At 31.9% G+C, this 18,064-nt stretch overlaps 1 protein-coding gene and 1 non-coding gene across 4 annotated transcripts; one reads left to right on the top strand and one right to left on the bottom strand.

The window, feature by feature from the left end:
- Positions 1-7,285, top strand: LOC115960172. Of its 3 annotated transcripts, XM_031078931.1 has the most exons (3): positions 1-116; positions 4,426-5,347; positions 5,429-7,285. In XM_031078931.1, exons 2-3 carry the CDS (start codon positions 4,531-4,533, stop codon positions 6,880-6,882), a joined length of 2,271 nt encoding a protein of 756 aa, XP_030934791.1. In that variant the 5' UTR covers positions 1-116; positions 4,426-4,530; the 3' UTR covers positions 6,883-7,285. The 3 variants fall into 3 exon arrangements, with proteins under 3 accessions (XP_030934791.1, XP_030934790.1, XP_030934789.1); XM_031078930.1 differs by having other exon boundaries at positions 1-133; positions 4,426-7,284; XM_031078929.1 differs by having other exon boundaries at positions 4,426-7,284.
- On the bottom strand, positions 977-1,048 carry TRNAQ-UUG. Its single transcript has one exon. It is a non-coding gene; the product is annotated as a tRNA-Gln (tRNA).
- Positions 7,286-18,064: the final 10,779 nt, after the last annotated feature.

Below are 18,064 nucleotides of genomic sequence, written 5' to 3' on the forward strand. Positions count from 1 at the left end.
AGTTATTTGGGCATTTGAGAATTCCTTTCACTCTCCCATGTTCTCAACCGGTTTTGACAAATGGGTGACTCTGCATGGTTGATGGTCTTCTCAGATTCAAAATTTCTTCAAGACAGGTACTTTCTCCAAATGGGTATTTACTAAACTCTCTGTTTTTCCATTTTTGCCTCAAAGAACACATCTTTTTTGGCTTTTAAATTTGTGTGTACTGTCTGAGAATATCACAGAATCTAGGGTTTTCAGTTTTTTTGAAAAGCATTCAATGATTGGAATTCAAATTGTGTAACTGAAATTTGACCGTTAAGAGTATTCTGAATCCTCTGCTCCTGTAGATCCATGGCCAACATTTTTTTGTTCAATTTTGGAAAAAAAAAGTTTGAGTCTTTGAAGTTGGTGAATTGAGTCTGTGAAATGCTTTTTAGCTTTGTTTCTTTACTCTTCGGTTTTGTGTGGTTTTGGGGAGTACGTTGAAAAGGGTGTGTGGGAAAGTAAAATGGTGAAGAGAAAAAAGTGAGATTTGATTTGGTACATTTTGTGAGCATTTTGCATGGTTGCTATAATTCTGTATAAAATAATTATTTAGTTGTTTTTTGATATGATTCTCAGTCTTATCTGGGTTTTTTTTTTTGGTTGTAATTTCAAAAACTTTTTGGAGTTGAGGATTGAGTATTGAGTTTATAGGACTAAGGTAGTGAGCTGATTTATTAATCTTTATTTTCTGACTGGATTTGTGATCCAATTCTAAATATAACAAAGATTGAGAAAAATCCTGCAATGATGATAGATTTGTGTATGTGCCTATAAAACTAGAAGGGTCGTTTTGTGTATTTGTATGAATGAATTAATTTTTTCATATTCTCTCATAATTTAGATTGAATTTTGGGTTACTGTTGCCATTTTAAGTTTTGATGTGTTGGAGATTGGACATTTTGGTCCTTTTTTTTTTGATAAGTAAAAATAATGAGTAAAGTGAAATAGGTCCCACTTGGAGTCGAATCCAGGTCGCTGGATTCAAAGTCCAGATTGCTAACCACTACACCATGGAACCTTTCTTCGACTGGATATTTTAGTCTATTGGACTGTTGTGATCTTTAATGTATTTTGTGCAATGACGCTCCCAAGATTTAAACCAATCACAGTGAATACAATAACAAATCAACAAGCACATACATAGAGAACACAATAATTTATGTGGTTCGGCAAATTGCCTACATCCATAGATGGCAATGAGGAGAAAGTTTCACTAAGAAAATAGGAGATTACAAAGGCTCTTCAAAACTAAAGTTTGGCCTGGTATAAATAGATGATTAGAGTTGGCATTAGGGACTTCTATAAGTGAAAATAAATCAGCATTGTTGGGGAATCCTTATACAAATAGAATTGTAAAGCCTAACTGAATTCAAGGGCACGCACATGTCAACAATGAATTATCAGATTATCTTCTATAGAAGACATTGTGGAGGTGGATGATATAAGGTACTATTAGCAGAAAGTGAGTGTTTAAAATTTGATGCAGATTATTAACACTTGGTCATATGGTTCATGGCTATTGTTAAGCACATGAAACTTGGATTTCCAAAGACATAGTTTATTTTCATTTGTTCTTTCCCCCTTGTTAGCACTTGTCCAGGGGAGAGTTTTTAGTGTTCATTTTGTTTTTCCTTTTTAGTTGAGATTTCAGACTTGGCAAAGAAGAATCCTGCCAAGATTAGAAACACCTAAAAGTCGAGGGTGTAAATACTTTTTGAAAAGGCTAGTAGAAAACATTTCCTGTGGAATAGTATTTGGAGTGGCAAAGTGCCTAAGAATGTGGCCTTTTTTATGAGGATGGTTGCTTTGGATAGACATGGACTATAGACAAACTTATTAAGTGGATTATAGTTCTGATCAATTGCTGTTTTATGTACAAGGTTAGTGGTGAATTTGCAGACCATCTCTTGCTTTTTCTCAGTTGCTCCTGATTTGTGGTCCTTTTTTGTGTGACTTTTGGGGTGCATTGGGTATGCAAAAAGGATGATAGATGTCTAGTCTTGCTGGAAAGGGTTATATGGGTGGCATTATGTGGAATGTGGCTCATCATTGTCTTCTGTGGGTGATTTTGAGGGAGTAGAACAACCAAACTTTCAAAGGAGTTGAGAGATCTATCATTGAGATCAATTCTATCTTCTAGTGTCTTTTATATGAATGTTGTTCTATGCTTGGGGGTATCTTGTAACTCATTTAGCTCAAAGCTCACCATTTGAGCTTTCCTTTCTTTGATAAATTTCTTTGTTACTTATAAAAATGGAATGGAGATGGGCTGTTAAGAAGAAACATACTCATAAAATGAGTGTAGTTGAGATGAGAATGTTAAGATGGATGAGTGGAAATACAAGGAAAGATAGGATTTGAAATGAGGAAATCTGCTTAAAGATAGGGGTAGCCCCTATTGATGAAAAGTTGAGGGAGATTCGCTTGAGATGATTTATTCATGTTAGAGTGACTAATGCACGGGTAAGAAAGAGTAAGTTGATCCAAGTTGAGAAAACAAAAAGGAAGACCAAAAATAACATTAGTAGAATTAATAAAAAAATGACATGTCAATTAAAGAAGTAACGGAGTGTATGACTTCAAATAGAATAGAATGGAGGAAAAGATTACATACCTTAGCTAATCTAGTTAATCTATTGAGGATCTATAGCTGACCTCAAAATTTTGGGCCTAAGGCTTTTGTTGTTGTTGTTGTCGTCGTCGTTGTTGTTATTGTACTTATAAAAACAGGGTACAAATGTCATGAAATGCTACTTTATTTTTTCATTTCTACAAAAAAGGGGGTTCTCTTTGCCCCTTATATTATTTATTTGTAGCAATGATTACCAAATTTTTTAGATTTGTGATTTTTTCATATCTATTTTTGTGAGGATTGATAGGTGTGATATTTGCATGATTTTTTTTTTCTTGAAGTTCCCTTTGGTAAGTTATCATACATAAGGCACTTACCTTCAATTTACTATAATTAATTTGAAAATACAAGCAGTATGGTCGAGATATGAAACATGGTCATTTTTTTATAACTTGGTTTGATTATACATATAGATGGGAAGACTGATGGAAGACTGATGAGGATGTTTCTTATAGAACTAAGGGAAGGTGGATGAAATTGGGAGGTGCATTTGGGTTCTAGTTATCACAGGATCCATGTGAAACTAAAGGGAAAAAATTTATGGAATTCTCATAAGGCCATCTATGTTTTATGGGTCAGACTGTTTGACAATCAAGAAGCAACATGCCCTTAAAATGACTGTAGTGAGATGAATTTGTGGGGTTCGCATCATTGAGGATAAAATGAAGGGAGACTATTTGAGGTGGTACAACGGAGGCCTACAAATAGTCCCATAAGAAAGAATGATCATATTAAAGTTCAACGAGCAAAAAGAGTAAAAGGGAGGCAAAATATGATGTGGATTGGGGGTAATTGGGGACATGACCATAGATATAGCTGAGTGGTTAAGGGATCCAAGATTCCAAATAGCTGACCTGAATTAGTTGTGGCTACTGTTTAGTTGAGTTGAGTTGAAAATGCTTAGTATACAAGAGAGATTTGATGCATGCACTAGGCAGCATCCCTTCGATGTCTTATATAGATTTTATTGGATTTCCTTGTGATTTGCATTCTTTGAATTGGGCCTGTTCACATCTATATATGTGCCATTCCCTTCTCCCTTTCTAATTATATATTTTTTACTCATTAAAAAAAACAAGGAGAGAGATTGACCTTGCTGTATCCTGGTCCAACTTTCCAGGATGGGCTGTATTAGATTTATTGCATTAATGATTTATATGTGGGTGAGTTTACAACTGTAAACACATTGTTCTTTTCTTATCAATAAAATTCTTATTACCTATAAAAAAAAAAAGGGAAAATTTAACCAATAAACACTTATCCCCCCAATAAGAAAAACCTAACCAATAAACTGCTATGGTCTTGAACCCAAGTTCACCTTGAGGAAGGATATAGAGGTCTAATAAGAAGTGCTTAATTCTGTCAAGAAGTCAAAGGGAAAATTGTCATTGAGGAAGGATAGTGTGGTTTGTGGCTTACTCAAAATTTTCATTTAAATATTTGAATTTTACAAACTTGTATCACTACGTCATCTACTTGAATGAGAAGAATATTTGTACTTATCTCCCTGCTCAAAATGGTAAGCTTTTCTTGGGATTCAAAACATTAAATTTCATGGACCTCAAAGTCTAATTAAAAATAATGAGATCTGTATCCGATTATTCTTTTTGAAAGGATTTCAAATGCTGCATTCAAATACTGTTGGTCAAGAGTTAATATGAATATCTTGTTTTCTTACCTATCCAAAAAAAAAAAAAAAATATATCTTGGTTTCTTTATTAAATATGACAATGCTATACTTTTTATTTCTTTTTTTTGGTCAGGTTTATATCTATGAAGGTACTATCTTAAGCAAAAGAGTGCCAGGTTTTAGAATTTGATACTCGTGGTTGTTGGTTATATAGTTGCTAGCTGAAGAAGAAAGTGTTATGGAGTGCAATAAAGATGAGGCAGTCAGGTCTAAAGAAATTGCTGAGAGGAAGTTGACCGAAAAAAATTATTCAGGTGCAAAGAAATTTGCTTTGAAAGCCCAAAATTTGTATCCTGGGCTTGATGGGCTCCCCCAAATGTTGACCACACTTGATGTTTATATCGCTGCCGAAAATAAAATAAGTGGGGAAGTGGATTGGTATGGTGTACTTGGTGTAAATCCCATGGCTGACGAAGAGACTGTGAGGAAACAATATAGGAAGCTAGCTCTTGTTCTTCATCCTGATAAAAACAAGTGCTTAGGTGCAGAAGGTGCATTTAAGTTGGTTTCTGAGGCCTGGAGTTTGTTATCTGATAGGGTTCAGAGACTAGCATATAACCAGAAGAGGAATTTGAAAGGATCCCAGCAGCAGAAAGTTTCACACCGGAGTGGTCCATCAGTGCCACCCAGAGCGAATGGCTTTCATAATGTTGCTTCAACTACAAGGAATCCCCATAGCAATACTCGGGTTGGTCCCACCTCCATTCCGCCTCCTTCACAGGTCAAAGCAGATACTTTCTGGACTATTTGCAATCGATGCAAGACGCATTATGAGTATCTCAGGGTGTATTTAAATCACACTCTGCTTTGTCCTAATTGCCATCAGGCCTTTATGGCTTTAGAGAAGCCTCCACCTCCAAATGTTTTCAAGTCTTCCAATTGCTCTTCTCGCCAACAGCATCAGAATTCAAGACATCGTGCTGCAAGTAATGACCCTTATAGCACTGCAAGAAATTCCTCAGTTGCTCAAAATTCAGGACCTGGGGGTTCTGCAGGTATCAATTCATTCAATAACACAAATTACACCTGGAGACCTTTCCCCACAGCACCTAATATTGGTTGCACTGTTACATCAGCTTCTGCAGCTGCTCAAGCTGCATCTGTGGTTCAGCAGGCTAGTGAGAAAGTGAAGAGAGAACGTGAGGAAGCACAGTCGGCCACTACCGAATGGGGGAGGAGTCATATGTATCAGGGAATGGGTAATTCCTTGAAGAAGAGAAAACCAGATGATAATTGTATTGATGGTTATGGAGGTCACATGGGAAATGGACGAGCTGTCTTGGGAGGTGTATCTGAACCAGCAAAGGGTAATTTTGGAACAGAAAGGACTATTTCTGGTATGTTTAATAAGGCTAACAGTGTGAGAGAATTATCAATAGTTGAAATAAAACACATGCTGATGGGGAAGGCTCAGATTGAAATCCGCAAGAAACTTAAAGAATGGAGCTCACTAACTGAAGCAAAGGCTGCGAACAAAGAGAAACAGAAGGTGAAAGACAAAGAGACTAAGAAACAACCGGGTGTGGTGAATGGTGACACACATGATTTGCACAAGGATTGTGAGTCAGATGTTACCAACAATAGATGGCAAAAAAAGAAGTCTCTGTCTAACAATACGGACAATAATACAGTTCAAGGGGCTGTTGCACCAATGATAATCAATGTTCCAGATCCTGATTTTCACAATTTTGACCTGGACAGAACTGAAAGATCCTTTGGGGATGACCAGGTCTGGGCTGCGTATGATAATGATGATGGTATGCCTCGTTACTATGCTCGAGTTCACAAGGTGATCTCTTTAAAGCCATTTAAGATGCGGATTAGTTGGCTTAACTCAAGAAGTAACCGTGAATTGGGCCCACTAGACTGGATAGGTTCCGGTTTTTCTAAAACTTGTGGGGATTTCAGGATTGGCAAACAGGAAACTACTGAAACATTAAATTCTTTCTCTCACAAGGTTGCATGGACAAAAGGCACTCGTGGGGTCATATGCATATATCCTAGAAAGGGGGAAGTTTGGGCTCTTTATAGAAACTGGTCCCCGGATTGGAATGAGCATACGTCAGATGATGTGATACACAAATATGACATGGTGGAAGTGCTTGATGACTTTAATGTGGAACAAGGTGTGTCTGTTGTCCCCCTTATCAAGGTTGCTGGTTTCAGGACAGTGTTTAATAAGCACATGGACCCCAAGGAAGTTAGGAGGATTTCCAAAGAAGAAATGTTTCGTTTTTCTCATCAGGTCCCTAATTACTTGCTTACGGGCCAAGAAGCTCATAACGCTCCGAAGGGTTGTAGGGAGTTGGATCCTGCAGCTACCCCTTTGGAACTCCTCCAGGTTTTGACAGAAGCTAATGAGGAGCCTGCAAAGGAGAATTGTGGAAAACTTGAGGAAGAAATATTAAAGAGTACACCAATAATAGATTTAGATGAGATGGTGGAGATTGCTTCAACAGATAAACAAGAAGAGATGGTAGTAAAAGATGGTGAGCAAACCAAACATGATGACAAACATGATGATAGATAGTGGTGCTGGCAGGGTAGTCAAGGAAGCTGATGCGTAACTGATGCTTGAGAAAGCTAAGATTTAGGATGTGGATAGTGCTGGATACACCCCTTTTAGGTGAGGTTTTTTTTTTAAAAATATTTTGTAAACCTGTTGGAAATTGCAGAAATTGCTTCTTTGGCTATTGATGGATCTGAAATGGTCCAGATTTTTTTTTTTTTTTTTTTTTTTTTTGGTTTTGGTTTTTGTTAGCTGCATAATACTGTGGCAGTTAAATTTCATATAAAGCTCATGCATGACCATACTGAATACCAACATCAGATCTTTTCTGCAAGCCAAAGATAGTTTAGTAGACAATGGTACAGAGTTCTTGGGCATTTCATGAGCCAAAGGTGGGTGCTTCCCTCCAGTTTAGTATACTTTTTTTTTAATGTTACTTCATTTAATCACTTCTTATTATATTAATATTTTGAAAATACCATTGTTGGATTACATATGTTCTTACATATGTAATAAATTTCATGTCAATTGGATGCTATTTACCTTTTGATTTATAAAGTCATGTTTTGTACATAATTTTAAAGTCAAAAGCTTAAAAATCTAAAAATTTATAGATGACATAATTATTAATCTTTTATCATCTTGATATTTTGCATGCATATGTAGTATAAGAAGATAATGTATTCTAATGATGAATTTGTTAAAAAATTGCATTTAATAACTTAAATTCAAACTTGTATGCAGTGTGTGTGATAGATTATAGAGAGCTGATTTTCTGTTGCAACTTGGCAAGTTCTTGTACCATGAAACCAGATTTGATCAATATCTTGTTTCTCGAAAGCCTATTGAATGGGTTGAATAATATATGAGAAATGCTATATCCACAATATTTTCATAACATTTTCATAACAAATTATAGGGAGTAAGTTGTTATTGATTCTAATTTGAATCCACTACTTAAAATTACTTTTTTACCCACTAATAACAGCCAATAACAATCTACCTCTTAAGATTTGTTATGGAAATGTTGTGAAATATTGTGGACGTTGATTTTTCATAATATATAGACTTAAAAACAGGGAGATCATAATATATAGATTTAAAAATGGAGAGGAAATTACCGCATATCGTTAGTGTGATGGTTACTCCATAAATATAAGTGATTGTGGGGTGTAAGGGTAAGGGCTAGTGTTTAAGTCTCTAGGAGAGGCTTTACACATATATACTTAGATTAGACTAGAGTAAAATATCTATCTTATATTACAAAAAAGAAAAAAAAAAAAGAAAAAGAAAAAGGAGGAATTAAAAAAAAAGGAAAAGACGATTACTAGTTTAGGAACAGCTTTTATTTATTTATTGGGCCAGGCCCTTCCCCAACATATGTGAGGCCTTACACTTGTCTTGTTGATGTACCTTGCAACAACTGTTTGGATCAATATCTTAATTTTATGTTCAACTGTCAAAGGTGTTAGAAAAATGGCCGTGATTGAAGGGGTTTATTTTTTATTTTTATATTTAAAGTATATATATTTTTTGGTGTGTGCCGACCAGTTTAGCCAGAGTTCATTGGTGGCTGTAATTGAAAACTTTATGGACGGTTTGTACTTTGTACAATTAAAAAGTGGGAGAAATAAAAAGGAACGGGAAAAATGATTGTGAGGTCGTATTTCAATACTTTTCTTTTCCCTCTTTCCTCCCCCATAATAAGGTATTTTGTGTTTTGTCTATGCAGATTCTCTTACAATATATATGGTCTATATAGTTGTCGGCTCATATGTTTGAGAGAACTTTTATATATATATATATATATATATATATATGCATATATTAGATGTATGGGATAATTATTGCTCTCTAAAAAATAATGTTGAAAGGATTGTTGAATAGGAGAATGAATTAACTTTTGCCTAATATATATATTTTTTATAGATGACCTTTTCTTTGGTTTTGGGGACTATTGAATTTGGTCAAGGCACTCTTGTTCATCATGCGCTTATGGTGGTGTTGTTGTTGTTGTTGTTGGTGTTTTTTTTTTTTTTTTTTTTTCGCACCCTTCAATATACAATATTTTTAAGACCACCACAAAAAGGGAGAGAGGCAAGGAAGGAATCAAAATTTCATCTTTGGGGTTTAAAGTACGAAAAAAAAAATTCCTTAAAAACAAGAACTATACTAAGATTCAAGATTGAATTAGTAAATAAAAAATAAAAGTAACATAGACTTTGTATTAAAAATTAAATAAACAAAAGACTACTGATTATATTTTTTAAAAATATGAACAAAAGAAAAAGACACAAAAATAATTACTTATAAATACATTTTAACTCAATAATCTATCAAACTAGAATTAAGATTTAAGACTAAATTAATAAGTAGAAATTAAGATTTAGGGCCTCATGATATATATGAGGTTTTGGGTTCAAAACTTTTACCCAATATTTTGGGATCACCCTTAAGGGATTTTTCCTTGTAATAATCTGGTGCGTATGAAATTGGGGGAATGTGTATAGTTGTACACTCAAAAGAATAGTTAATTATTTGAAGAAGTCTAAATACGTTGCTTTAAAAAAAAATTAACATAAACTCATTACTAACAAAATATAAATGAAAGAAAAAGACATAAAGTAATTATTTTCAATACATTTTAACACAATCACCTATCAAAATGGAACTCTAATTTTTTTTTTTTTTTTTAATCCTAAAAAATCATATATGATTGATTTTGTATTAAATTTTGTAATACAAATTCAAAGAGTTTGTCGGAAAATGATCTTCGATTTATTATAAAGCATAGTTTTGAAAATATTTATAGCTAAAAATGTTCGTTTGAAACTAAAGTAGAATCTGGAAGAGTAAACACAAGTATAATTTCTCAATACATAAGTTGGAAGGCATTTCATTTTTTAGTCCTTAATCCTTATTAATAGATTTTTGTCTTTTTTTTTATAGCAACATCAAAATTGATTTCTAGTCATCCATGGGGGAGTATCATTTTCCAATCCAAGCTGCATCAATTTATTAACGGTATTTAACGTGTGACAAGTGCATGCATTTGAATGACACAAGTTGTGTTGGAGGTTTTCGATGGTCCCTATGATGTGAAAAGTAAGTTTGAATGAACATGAGTTGCGTCCGAGGTTTTCGATAGTGTTTAACACTTGGTTTTTATGTAAGGGCACGTTTGGTAGATTATAATAGGCATTGTAATGTAATAGTTATTCCTATGGTTTAGCTATTCAATAGTTTGGTTATGTTTTTATTACAAGAAATAGTCATTCCTTATGAATAGCTATTCTTTAAAATGAGGAATAACTATTTCTTTCTAAAAGGGTTGTAATAGCTATTCCTTAGTAGGTGTAATAATTTCTAACATTAATATATTTCCAAATAAATAAACTTTCCATATCCACCTAACAATTATAGAAATAAAAAATCATAAAAAAATAACTCATCTCTCTAAAATTTAAAATATATTGTTTTCTAAGAAATATAATTGTATGAGTGAAATATTTCCTAAAATAGATCATAAATTTTATTCTAATATTACAACTCACAACCAAACTAATGAATAATTTTAGTTATTCCATTACAACACATTTTATTCTTGGTAATAAAGATTACCATTCCTGTTATAATCTATATTCAGTGTACCAAATGTGCCCTAAAAGTTTTATGCAAACCTTAATGGGTGAAAAAAAGGGCTTTGAAAGACAAAAGTTTAGCGGAGGTTTTTGGTTATTGTCTCTAACATTTGGTTTGACTTAATTAGGGGGTTTTTTTGCAGTCCATAAGATGTGAAAGTGTGATTGAATGACACAAGTAAGATTAGAAGTTCTTGACAATCTTTGACATTTGTGGCTTGGTGAAGAACTTGCATTCCCCAAAATACCTTAGAAAATCATGGTCTCCCATTATTTTGGCTTATTGTTTTCTTATATAGGAAGTGGTTTTAGAGTTTTTTGCCCACAAATGCATACACAGTGTTTGGCCTAATAGGCAAGTAATTAACCATGAGAGTAGCCCAGTATAATTTAAAAAAAAAAAAAAAAACTTAGCTTTCATTCTCATTAAGAATTGTAAAAAATTTAGCATTTAGCATCTCAAAAAATTATTTTATTCATTTTAACATCTCACTTTACAATACACCAAATATCAAAGGTTCTATTATTTTACCACTTCATTTAAATATTTTTTTTTATTCTTTCTTTATGTTTTCAAATAACTACCATTCATATAATGATTTTTGTACCCAGCAACTACCATTAAACAAATCACTTTTTTTTTACAATCTTGCTTTAGCGGGCTGCTAGAGATAGCAGTCCACTATAACTAGATTGCAAACTAATAGGATTTACAATTCTTAATGGAATATACTTTTTACAAACTTGATGTTAAGATTTAGCATTTACAATTCATAATGAGAATGCTTAGAGCCTATTGTAAGCATACTATTCTAGACAAAAAGTAGTGTGCTAAGATAAGAGGGGGGCCTCCATTCCGTACATGACATTGCTCAATATTATAATGAAATCAAGGTGAGTTGTATCTAAACGTGGAATGATATGTGCTTGACTGTGTATATCTTGAATTTTCCACATTGCTTTTCTGATTGAGTTCTCTTGATGAGTCATTTTTGTTTTGGGCTTACTAAGAGTGATAATCCCTTTTCATTTTGAAAATAGATATAATTTCATCATTGTAGTTGTGGTTCTATGTCATTAGTCGTTACAAAATGAGATGTCTATGTAGAAATATTAAAGATAAATAATAATATTATGGCACAGAAAATTATGTTTGCTCATGCAATTGAGAAAGATGCTCATTCCATTTAAGAAAGTTTAAACTTATAAATTTTTATTAACCTTCAGGTTTTTCTTTAGCAGCAATGTTCCTTCCTAAACTAGAAATTTGCTCATTGCAAATATGGGACTTAATCAAGGCCACTTCACTTCAAAGGTCACATATCTTGGCTCTTACCTATCATATCCGGGAGGGTTAGTAAACAAGCATATTCACAAAGGTGATGTAGAGGGTTCAAAATCCATCACAAACTACTTGGATTCTTTGACTAGAAAATTGAAAATTCTGGTGAGGTTTTAAAGAATTTAATAAAAACCATTAATTAGTGGAGTTTGAAAGCTTGAATATATCTCAATTTTTCAAACCTAAATCATGTGGTGGATATTGGGTCTAAGGAAAGCAAGGGTGATGATGTAAATAAGAAAAATTCTAGACCACAAAATTTTTTATAACTTTTTGCCACGATTGTGACGTGACAAAATGTAATTGATGAAAAAAATAATAAGATCATGTGTAAATAATAGTTAACCACTCATAATCTGCCATATCAAAATTATAACAAAAAAATTATGAAATAATTTGTAATACTAGCCTATTATGTAAATAAATAAAGCCATGCACGGTTGCTATATTGTCTAGCTAGGCACTTGGCAGGTAGCAATGTTAAGATTATTTTCTGCATGCTCTTCTCTTTTCCGGTCACTGTTTTTATTACGGTTTCCTTGCACTTGCTTACATTTGTGCTTCGGCCAATGAACGTGGTGCTGGTGCATGGTCAAAGTCAAACAGTCAGTCCCAAATCCGAACGCTATATATATATATATATATATATATATATATATACTGGTCTTCTTCAACTAGTATTTTTTTTTAATTTTTAATTTTTTTTGTTTTAATTCTTCAACTTGTTCAAATATGCAAGAAAGAACAAAAGAGAAAAGAAATAGTAAAATCAACCTCACTCTTCCATCTATAACCTTTTAATTAATTAAGAGAGATGTTAGGTTAAATGATTAAATTCATAATTTCTTGGGACTATAATAATTAATTTATTGGAGTATTAAAAATAGGAGTTCTTGAATTCAAACCATCTCTCTATTTTACTTTCCATAAAAAAAAATAAAAAAAAACCGGACGTTGGATTCCACTTAATAAGGGTGGTTTAGACCGCCCACAAGTTAAGGAGGAGTGTTATATTAAATGATTAAATTTATAATTTTTTAATAATTAACCTTATGCTGAGACATGTGTAGCATGATTTTATGTTTGATTCTATTCGACTTGGAAGCATTATGTTTTTTCTAAGGCTTAATCTATGGTTAAGAGAGTTGGGTCAACAAGTCCAAGTCAGAGCTTTTAGCCTATTTGGATTTGCCATTCGAGAGATATATATATTATAAAAAATGCTAAAAATTATAAATTATTATATAAATTATTGATGTAATGAGTAATTATTAATAAATAAAAAAATTATATTAACAAGAAAACCAATAACCGATAAAAATTTTCTTCAACAACTATTAATATAAAATAGAATATTAAACCGACGTTACAAGTCTACAAATAACCCTTACCTTTTACCTTCACAAATTGAAACTTGTGCAAACTGACAGTCTCGAAACTACGATGCAAATTAAAGAAGAAGAAAAAATCTAAAGAAAGTGAGGGAAGATCTTTTGTTTTTTTTCTCCGCCATTGACCATCTATTCTTTCTACGTGGTTCAATTAATGTGAATGGGGTATATTTGTTAAAGCAAATATAATATTCTGATTCTGAGAGATACAAGTAAATTTTTTCTCACATTATTGTGCGTATGAAGACTGAAGAATAATAAGAGTCACTTTTTCCAGCAGCATGAACCCTCCAATTGTTGCTCACACTTTCTTGCAAGTTTCTTCGAAACTGTTCAATTTCCTTCCACCATAAGACATAAAGGCAATTTTCAGTCCACTTAATAATGTTGGACCTAACCTAGCTAGTGGAGGCTTTGAAAATGATAAGAAATGATCAAATTTCTTTTTCCTGGTCAGAGTAGAAAATCACTGACATGTTAGGACAATGGTGCATTCAATGGAGATGACTAGCCAGTGTTTTACTCTTTTTCGAAAAGGCAAGTTCCATTGCATTATTATTTATCTTTGTTGTTTTTTAATGACCAATAATTTTGTGATCTAATAATACTCCTGTCATTCAGTGAATAGGTTTAGAGTTGATCAAATAAGCAGGATGCGTTCTTTACTGTCCTACTGGTTCAGATTCAGCAGAAATAGAATAGTTTGTTTTTTGGTTCTTGCTCTCTTGCTCTTTATTTATTTATTTATTTATTTTTGGGTTGTGACATTTTGTCCTAATGGAACCATGTAACTCCTTTCAATAGATCAAGGGCTCATTCACGACCCAAGTAATTATTGAGTGCTCCGTTAATAATGTTTCTTCCTTCTACATAAATGAATGTTTTACTAATTAAGTATATGATGGAATTTACCATTTATCTAATATAAGAAAAAGTGTTACATTTGAAAATTCAATAATTCTTCATGTCCACTAAAGAGTCTAAGTAATTATTGAGTACTCCATTAATATGTTTCTTCCTCTCACATGAATGTATGTTTCTTTAATTAAGTATATGATGGAACTTGCTATTTATCTGATATGAGAGTAAGTATTACACTCGAAAATTCAATAATTCTTCATGCCCACCAAAGGATCAAGACTTTTTTTTTTTTTTTTCTTCTTCTTCAGTTAACGAGTGGCTTTAAAACATTTGTTAATTGACCATTAAAAAAAAATTGATATCATTTTCATGAAAAATATTAAAACTTGTAAAAAAAGAGTCAGATATTTTTTTTTTCTTTTCCCATCAAAAAGTTTTTAAAAATATTCCTTAAACCAATGTTATTAAAGTATCATAACTAGTTTTCTATTTTATAACTTATTTAGTTGATAAATTATAGTTTCTCAAAAAAAAAATGATAAATTATAGTTGGTACACCATCACTTTTAAATGATTTTTATTATGCACTAATAATCATAACGTGTTACCTCAAAAATTATAAAAAAATTTCTCACACCTGGTAGATGCTATAATGAAAAAAAAAAATAAATAACTTTCTCGTTTTGATTCCTTTCTGAAGACAAATTCTAGTTCATACCATAATTACCGACAATCTTGGCTTTTGTATTTTGGGATTGATATATGTTTTTATAATTTTTTTTATCGGAATTTGTTTCTGTAGTTAGTTAATTACCACGTAACTTCGCCGACGACATGCAAAGAGCCGTCAACAAGGGACAAAGAATCCTTAAGTATTGCTACACTATTAATTAATTTATTAAATGCATATGCATATGATGCCAAAGACTATGCAAGCTAATATAAAAGTCCTAAACGAAGTTTCATTGGCATTTCCCAATGGGTCAAATGCAAAGAATTGAAGAGAATTAAGAGACAGCCTTTTCAATATTTTTTCACTTCTAGAACAAAGACCAGCGCACGGTGGATTCTCTGTCATAGTGTTATGACAAAAAACACATTTGCTTCCCTGCACATTTGCTTCCTCAGTGAGACCCTACAGTGATAGGGCTGTTTGGGTCATTGACCCCTAAAGCCTAGCTAATTGCGTGTCTGTTGGTTTCATTTACCGACCCTCCACTTTACCTTGTATATTTTAATTGGGTTTTCAAGAATAATGACCAAAAAGCTAGTAACCCTAGCTACCTATAGTCAATATGCCAAATCTTGCAAATTATTATATATCATGTCAGCGTGCATTGATTTTTTTTTTTTTTTTTTTAAATTTTTAGAACCAGCAAAGATTGTTTTGAAAAGGGTTTTTTTTTTTTTTTTGGGTAATCTAAAAGGGTTATGTTTTGATTCATTGAATCTTTTTTGGTTGATTCGGGGTGTGACAACTTTCCTTTAAATTTCTTGGGGATGGAATATTTGGTGTTGTTAATTACCTTACCTTACCTTTATTATTATTATTTAAAAAAAAATTATTTCTTAACCCTCTTTAAAATATATAGTTCATTTGACATTATTGGTAGTCAAGGTTTTAATGGTTGATGAAAGACAGGTGGTGGTGGTTGAGTTTTCTGAGGGAGGGTAAAGTGCTTGAAAGAGAAAAATTATTCATAAAAAAATAAAGAGTGAAAGAAAAATTGTGCTTGAGAGAGAAAAATTATTCATAAAAAAATAAAGAGAGAAAGAAAAATTGTGCTTGATTTAGGCTCTTAAATTATATATTTGTTAGTGTCATGTCATCCATCAAGATACAAAGGAAAGAAATTAAATGAGTGGAAAGCTAAACCCTAATGCTTGTGTTCTGTTTGATTACAACTTTTGTTATTTCTGCTAATAGAAAATTAAGATGTTTGATGGAATTTAATTTATAAAAAAATTAGCCAGAGAGAATGAAGTCGAAAAATCAAGGAAAATGGCAGCCTAGATTGTATTCCTCAATTACAATAGATTTGTCTTTTGATGTCATACGAATTTTTGTGCTTGCTTTTTTGATTGAATATTTCAATTGGATTAATCTTAAAAATGAACTAAATATATAGATATATGCACATTTTTATCTCAAAAACCTAGATAATATGAAATTTTTTAAGCTGAAAAATTTTGTAAAAATATTTTTCTACCAAAATAAAAGATAGAATTTAACAAATTATTTTTGGATATATTTTAAGTGGGATAAAAGAGATTTAAAATCACTTTGAGCTTTCGATGTTTCTGTTGAAAATACAAATAAATGACATTGAACAAAAATGATATATATCATTGGCCATAAATAGAGACAAATTTAAATTATATTTGATGGAACTCTTTTCACTTACATCATTGGGCAACTTATATGTTTTATTTATTTATTTGAAAACCTGAGTAACTTATATAAAATTGAGTGAGTTTTAGTTAACTCAACTGGTAAAGTCTCTGATGGTTGAATAAAAAATCTGAAATTCAATCTCCCTTACTTCAAAAACTAATTGGAGTCTTGGTTTGATAATAAAGAGTTATCATCAGAAACAGATGCCATAAATTGAAACTCTAAAAAAAAAAAAAAAAAACCTCATATAAAATTGACATGTTTCCAGGTTTAGCGACATTTATATATATGTGCTCATTATGCTTGTCAAAATCTAAATTAAATAATTGAAAATTAAGATCTACCTCATCTAAAAAAGAATTCACTTTTTTTTTTTTTAATTGCAACATCTGCAAAACAAATAGCCATTTATATTGGATTAACGTGGAAGACATAATCTAACAATGGCTTAACAAAATATAAATCTAAGGGCTGTTGAAAAAGGTTTTTTTTTTTTTTTTTTTTTTTTTTTTTTTTTTTTGTTGTGGTTAGGTTCATTTTTCTTTGACTCCATATATAAAAATTACATCACATGATCCAAAATTGGGTGGTCTGTGTTAGACTTTGAAAACCATAGGGGACGTCGGTTAGAGTAGTTTTTTTGGGAACAAAAGGACAATAATTTGAGGAACAAAGGGCAATTTTTAAAGCCATTTCCACTGGCACACAGGTACATAGCCACAGGCCACAGGCCATGTTACACGACCGCTTAGATCTATTTTAGTCATTTCAATTATCTCCAGCAAATTTTGTCTCCACACACACAACAAATTATTTGTAGTAGGTTGTAATTAATATAATATAATATCATTTTTATATTCAATAATTATTAACATCAAATGATAAAGTCTCTTGTTCTTGAAAAAAAAAACCCGAAATTCGAATATTTCCTAGATCAAAAAAATCAATAAGTATCTTATTCTAATGATAAAGAATAATAATAATATATATAATTAAAGTCAAAACTTAAAAAAAATCTAATTGGATTCTAAATTGGATTCCAGTTGTATTTAATTTTGCACTATGTGTCCTATCTAAGTTTTTTTTTTTTTTTTTGGTGTGTGTGTGTGTGTGTGTGAGTTAATGTTGTGCAAAAGATGAAGAGTCTAATCTATATATAAGTAATGTTACCGACACAAATTATTTTATATCATTTTTACAAATTGCTAATGCGATTTTACCATTTTCTAAATAATTATTGGTAAATAAAAATGTGATGTTAGTGGTAAGCCTAGAATATAAATAGTAATAATTTATCACATCAATAGTTTGTAAAAATATTGTAAAATAATTTGTGTCTGTAGTATTACTCATCTCTCTCTCTCTCTATATATATATATATATAAAGTAAAATCTTAGAGAAAATTCAATTAGAATTCAATTGTGAGCTAATTTTGTGCCATGTGTCCATTTTTTTTTAATCTTTGTGCCAAGTGAGTTAATGAGTGCTGTAAGGACACGATTCGTAACGAACCGTAACAGTGTTGGGTTCGTACGTAAAAAGGCCCAAACAATATCATTTGTAGAGCGTGGG

The sequence above is a fragment of the Quercus lobata genome, chromosome 9, assembly GCF_001633185.2.
Source record: "Quercus lobata isolate SW786 chromosome 9, ValleyOak3.0 Primary Assembly, whole genome shotgun sequence".
In the NCBI taxonomy this organism is placed as follows: Eukaryota; Viridiplantae; Streptophyta; class Magnoliopsida; order Fagales; family Fagaceae; genus Quercus; species Quercus lobata.

What these genes read in the sequence shown, in the direction of transcription:
- LOC115960172 (XM_031078930.1), top strand. Translation starts at nt 4,531, where the DNA reads ATGGAGTGCAATAAAGATGAGGCAGTCAGGTCTAAAGAAATTGCTGAG.